The sequence below is a fragment of the Siphateles boraxobius genome, unplaced genomic scaffold (genome assembly GCF_051911475.1).
Source record: "Siphateles boraxobius isolate OS27281-9 unplaced genomic scaffold, OSU_SipBor_1 32, whole genome shotgun sequence".
Classification (NCBI taxonomy): domain Eukaryota; kingdom Metazoa; phylum Chordata; class Actinopteri; order Cypriniformes; family Leuciscidae; genus Siphateles; species Siphateles boraxobius.
The window spans coordinates 5,258,816-5,265,409 of NW_027508942.1; the positions used below are offsets into that span (position 1 = coordinate 5,258,816).

Consider the following 6,594-nt stretch of genomic DNA (forward strand, 5'->3'; position numbering starts at 1 on the left):
AATGTGGACGGTCATAACTGGACGTGTCTTCTGATGTTGGGGTTTTGTTGCTGGCTTTCGCTTGCTGGTTGCTTGAATGCTCTCTCTCTCTTCAACGCACACTATTTCTACATGAAATCACATGTTGCTTCTACTTGCATTAACATATTTCCTTCGTGCTTTAATTGTTACATTACTTGCGTCAACAGCTTTATTAACCTGCGTCAACAACTTTTCTGTTTGCGTCATTTGCATTAGCAGTGACCACATTTTTTAAAGTACATTTCAACCGATTTTTTATCAGATCAGTCTTTGTTTGGTACAATGCTCTTGTGCCCAGCACCCATCACCACACACAAGCAACGTATATCATCTTTACAGGATGTGGTCTACACGCAGTGACAGACCTATGCGTTTTTGTCACCTTATGTGAACCTCGACACTAGAGAACTTCCAAGATCATTAATTATCAGATTATTATTATATATTTTCTTATAATTTAGATCTTTATCTGATTGTTTAGAAGAGAACACACAATTTCACTTGAAACATGGTTGATTCATGTATAAATTATTAATTTATCCCTATAGTGGATGCATGTGAGCTCTTGTGATTCAAATCAACGGTATAATTTTATTTGGAATTTAAAAACAAAACAAACAAAAAACAAAGGCAATTATTTTATATGGGGAAAATTGTTTTTTATTGTCAAAAATCTTAGTTTGTCTCGGATATTTTTTTAGTTAGATCAGATAACATTTTAAGCTTTCATATGGTCATGTTAAAAACGTGCTAATCACATGTTACAACATGCCCCACCTATGGGGTACGTTGTCACATTTCACTTCCTTTTGCCCTAAATAATGAAAGAATTTTACCTGTATTATTGAAACAAAACAATAATGTTGTACCAGACATGTGAAATTAATTTGGAAAAAAATGATTTCTTCAACTCATTCTTCTATGCAAATTTGGTCAGCGAATCAAATATGTGTGGGACTGAACAATATTCCTGTCGTCTTCTGTTCGGGTTGCGCAATCACTGGTTTATAACATAGACTGTAAAAAATATAGACGTAGTGTCCATGACGTCACCCGTAGGTTTCTGAAGAGCGTTTTTGAAGTCTAAAGTGGGCGGAGTCGGCCGCGGCCATCTTGGCAGCGCGTCACAGTGCGTCACTCCCGGATAAACGAAAATGGGCAAAAAGGCGGGTTTTGGGTGGAGTTGAGGTGCCTGGATGCTGAAACTACGCCCGCCTAGCTCGACGTGATCGAGTTTGCTCAGGCTAAAGCCCAATTTATACTTCTGCGTCGAACTCACGCTCTAGCTATGTCGTAGGCTGTGTGTAGCGCGTACCCGGACGTTTACCTCTCCAAAAATGTTACACTACGTCAATTCTACGCGGACTCAAGCGCTGTGATTGGTCTGCTAGAACCCCTCCCTCTGGGTTCACATGCTACCTCTGCATGTGTTATTGCACGTCAATAGCCGCGTTTCCACTGTCGGGCCAGGGCAGAGCCAGGGCTAACAGCCAGCGGAGCCGAGCCAGTGGCCTCAGGCCTTAAGCACCGGGCTTGTGTTTTCACTGCCGGGCCAGTAGCCACGCAACGCTGCCCTAAACCCCGCCCCTAACACGCCTTTCTGGATCAAACGTCATATAACCCAACCCATTTCAGCGGGTATTATGAATTTATTTATTTTTTAAGTTAGGAAGATAGCATGTTTATTAACTCACCGGCCGTGGCTGCAATAGTGTCCCGACCTGTCTCGCGAGTCGCCACTAACAGAGGGACGGTGACCCAGCACAACGTCCATCAAGTCGAACCATGGAAAGTTTCTTCTCTGAGCTCCGCTTTGTCCATTGTACGTTTTAATCGCCTTGTACAATACTGCGCCCGCAACTTTTTTATTTTTTCCCGAACTTGAAGCGTTGCTCGCTGAATGCTTAGCTTAGAAAATTCAGCAACGATGTATTTTATAACGTCCTCATTTCTTCACATGCCGTCAAATTGACATTGTACCCTTTCTTCTGCCCAAATGCTCAGAAGAGCTTTGGTATCTTCGACAGACCAGTACAGGCGATTCTCCATTTCGAGCAGCTATTATTTTGCGCTATATAAAAAAGTGAAATGTGCATCTTGCCGGCTTTGCCGCAGACCATAACTTTCCCTAACACCGATAAACTCCGCCTTTTACCTTGCCCACGCCTCTAGCCCGAGCTGGCCCGCTTTGGCCCAAGGTATTCGACGGGCCAGAAATCCTGGCCATTGGCCCTGAGTAAGCCCCGATCAAGCACCGGAAGTGACAGTGGAAACGCGACTGACCCTGGCACGCACTAGCACGGCTCGGCCCTGGCCCGGCAGTGGAAACGTGGCTAATGCGGACCATGAGCAGAAGTATAAATGAAAATTAACGCGTAGTCTACAGCGTAGAGGCTCCGGCGTAGGTCCGACGCAGAAGTATAAATTGGGCTTACGGAGCTAATGTGCTACTGGTCTCGCGCTAAAGTGACAGCTGACTTGAGGAAGTAGGCCTAAAGCCAATAGTTAAAGTTCATGTTTTTGCTCTTCGAAATACTATAATAGTTAAAAGACATAATTAAACGTGTGTATTGTGATGCATTATTATTCTGCTAGATAAAAATGTATTATCATGCAGTAATATTTGCTCTGAGCGTGTGTGTGACAGTGATTCATGCACATAAATGTCAGTCAGCGCGGCATCGCACGTCAAGTTCGTAGAGAGCTTTATCAATTGTCTCTGGCTTTATTCAGTCCATTTTAAATTATGATAGATATTAGCTAAGAAGTTCAAGTAATGCACTAGAAATCCGCGCTCATTTAAGGGACGAAGAGAAAGCACTGACACCTGCAGGATTTCATCTGACGGTACTTTTTATTTAACACGAAAAAGTTAAATAAGCATATTATAGTCTATCTGTTCGGTAAGATCAACGACACCGCAGAACGAGTGTGGCTTTATATCTTAGACGTTTTTAAATCTGAACTCCAAAAAGCAACGATATTGTCAGACATCCATGAGTGCATGTTCACAGAGGAAAACAACTGAAGAACAGCGCTGGTTGTTCTTTCGATACTCGACAACGACGGAATCCAACGGCGTGGGCGAAGGTATCAGGCGTGTATTAAATTTTATGAAATAATCCCGAAAAAATACAAACACGGCAGAGATGGCAAGTTCAGCAGCTGGAATCAGCTGAGGTGATGTGATGGCTAACAGAGAGCAGACAAACGGCTAGACATCAGCGGCAATCCACCTGTCACTCAAGTGGCCACGCCCTTGATTATGCAGCATTTTAAGGCTTAATATAATTTAAATGGACGAGTTCTAAAAAATTTCACCCCCCTCACAGTTGTCATGAAGAGCAAAATTAGCTGTATAGACCAAAACCACTTTAGACACCAGGCTGTAAACATATTGTTTTCTGCTGTAAAGTTGGGCAAATTTACATGGGGGAGATACAGATTTGACTCACTTTTGCGGCCAGGCGATGAATTGCAGTTTAATTCACTTCCGTATTGGTTTCAAGAGAGAGACAGGGAGGTTCCCGCTTGGTTTATAAGCGTGAGTGGGTTAACCGGTTTCACTTTCAAACCTTTACAATCCTCAAACACCAGCAGCGGTCCGAAACAGAGCTGAATATTACAAATATGGCTAAAATTAAAGAAAGAATTTGCAATCTGGAAGAAAAAACAGAAGAGCTTGAACAAAAAACAGATGGGTTTGAACAAAATCTGGAAAATACATCATATGATCTTGAATCAAGAATAGAAGATCTTGAAACAAGACTTAATAACCTGGAGGAAAGATTTCCACTCGAAACTGAAGAGTCAGGCAGTGAAGAAGCTGAAGAAGATGAAGAAGCTGAAGAAGATGGAGAAGATGAAGATGAAGAAGACAGTAAAGAAGTTGAAGAAGACAGTAAAGAAGTTGAAGTCAAGAAGTTGAAGAAGAGACTTAATGTTGAAGAAGACGGTGAAGAAGTTGAAGTGAAGAAGTTGAAGAAAAGACTTAATGTTGAAGAAGACGGTGAAGAAGTTGAAGTCAAGAAGTTGAAGAAGAGACTTAATGTTGAAGAAGACGGTGAAGAAGTTGAAGTGAAGAAGTTGAAGAAGAGACTTAATGTTGAAGAAGACGGTGAAGAAGTTGAAGTGAAGAAGTTGAAGAAAAGACTTAATGTTGAAGAAGACGGTGAAGAAGTTGAAGTGAAGAAGTTGAAGAAGTGCTGCTAAAACATGAGGTACAACCTTCACATTCTTTTAAAATAGCAAATATTGTAGAAATTATTTAAAATGTCAAAACGTAATAATAAAATAATAAAAAAATGAGAGTTGAGTGGTGTTTGGTCCACTTCCATCTTTGAACAAAAAAAATATTAAAAAAGGTATTTTAGCCTACTTTTTAACTTAACAATACTGTCCCTTTTTTTGGTTAATGTTTATTAATTGTTTATTAAACAAATAATAAAAACGATGCCAACAAGCCTCTCCCAGAACTTTAGCTGAATAAACATTTACAAAAATGACTCTTTCATAAAGTTGAATAAAAAGCTGAGTAAACTCATATTATGTACCTCCAACAAGTCTGATACAAATGCAAACTGTCCTAAACAGGGTTTGAAATGAACATCCGCCACGACCCGCCAAATTCGGGTGAACATCCGCCATAGTCTAACGCAGATCAACCACTAGCCAATTTGGCGGGCCATGCTTCATTTATTGTGTTCTATCACTTTGCATCGATATCAGAGTCGTTTCCCTAGAAGGATTCTCAAACATTAGCAAAACAATGCATAAAGAGGGTCGCACACTGAGCAGTGCCACGTCTTTCAAATTCAAAAGTTTAAAATTCAAAAGTCAATCAAGATGTCGAAGGCACGGTGTGCATAAAAAATTCTTTCTTTATTTCTATTTTATTTTATATTTGAATGGTATCCACGAACAGTGATAAAGCTGTAAAAGCAATACAATAGAACTAATTCAGAATTAGATTTAACAATAAATAGGCTATTTAAATCTAAGCGGTGACATTGATAATCAAAATTATGATCATTTTGTTTTAGCTATAGAACTTCTGAATGTCTGTGACTTCTACATATTTACTTAGCCAAATTGGCTGTTGAGTGAAAACGTAAAAATTTCAAACCCTGGTCCCAAATATACTAACATGAGTCAAAAAAACTGTTTATGAATATTATTTGTGTAACGGGGTGTTGTTCAGAAACAAATGCAGTTAATAGGTTACTCCATTTGCAGTGCGCAACTGATCCGCTAGTGTATAGCCTACCACAAACTACATGTATTCATTATTTTTTATTAAAAATCAAAAAGTTGTTACTGAACATTTTTTGTCAGAATTGCACTTCTCTTTGTACACAATATCAAATTTTTCATCGACTTATTCATGTTCAAACACACTAAATTAAAACAACGTATTATTCAATGCATTACTAAAGATGCATATTAACTTGCTCAAGCAAATGGCAACCCAATTTAAACGTACTTTTCTTATATTAAAATCACAAATATTAAATGAAATAATAAATTAAAACTTTGACAAAAACGGCCGACTCTCATGCGTTTTTTTTTCAGCATTTCTTTAGCTTTATATTAAAAGTCCTGCTGGTCGTACAGAAATGTGTTTCTCCACTTCAACAACTAACCGAGTTTCATGCATTGCGTGGCCTTCTTGATGCATGTACACCAGCCTGTGTGTCACATGATCATCACTTTCTGCGAGATGCAAGGCCCATGCAACACATGAATTCATGTAACAGTTTTAATTCATCATTTACCAGCAGCTGTTCTGTTTTCCTGAGAATTGATTCAGACACATGAAATCATGAGATATAAAAGCAGTTTTTCTTTTCCACGCAGATGCCGTTTACAACTGACAAGAACCCTCGAAGACCTCAAGTTTTTGACTGATTTATGTAAACCAAATATGAGTTCTTTGTATTTCTCATCCGTCACATTCAAATTGGACAACTGTGATCAACTACACTTTTAACACAATAACCTGTTGTGTACATGTTGTCACACTTTATATGTCGTCACAGTGAAACCATTAAACTATGTCAGTGTGTTTGCGTGTTTATTTGTTTACCCAAAAGCATAAACCTACTAGTTAAAACCTTTTTATTTTTTTACCGAGACTTTCTAGCCGGGTCTATTTTGTAGTTGTGCTTATGTTTACAGGTTCCTTGTAATGTCTTTTGATAGTGACAATCCATGTAAACAAAAATGTCACCTTGTTAGAACGTTTTACATGCAGAATTTGCACATTTACACAAAGGTTTCAGAGAAGTAATATATTAAGTGATTTTTTTAATATAGTGAATAATGGATATACATTTCTCTAGTTTACACAATCTATATAAAAAAGAATATATATATATATATATATATATATATATATATATATATATATATATATATATATATATATAAATAATTTTAAAAAATACATAAATATATATATATATTTTTATTTTTATTAATCCTTATCAATGAATCATGAACTACTGGAGCAGTCACGTTAATTAATTGGTCAAAAAGTGTAGAAACCCCTGAAGAACATAATAGGCTTGTTCG

General features: G+C 38.1%; 1 protein-coding gene across 1 annotated transcript; it reads left to right on the forward strand.

Moving 5' to 3' along the window:
- Positions 1-3,539: 3,539 nt before the first annotated feature.
- LOC143700927 (uncharacterized) lies at positions 3,540-6,085 on the forward strand. Its single transcript, XM_077194707.1, has 2 exons — positions 3,540-4,241; positions 5,878-6,085. The coding sequence occupies exon 1, from the start codon at positions 3,652-3,654 to the stop codon at positions 4,231-4,233; it is 582 nt and encodes a 193-aa protein (XP_077050822.1). The 5' UTR covers positions 3,540-3,651; the 3' UTR covers positions 4,234-4,241; positions 5,878-6,085.
- Positions 6,086-6,594: the final 509 nt, after the last annotated feature.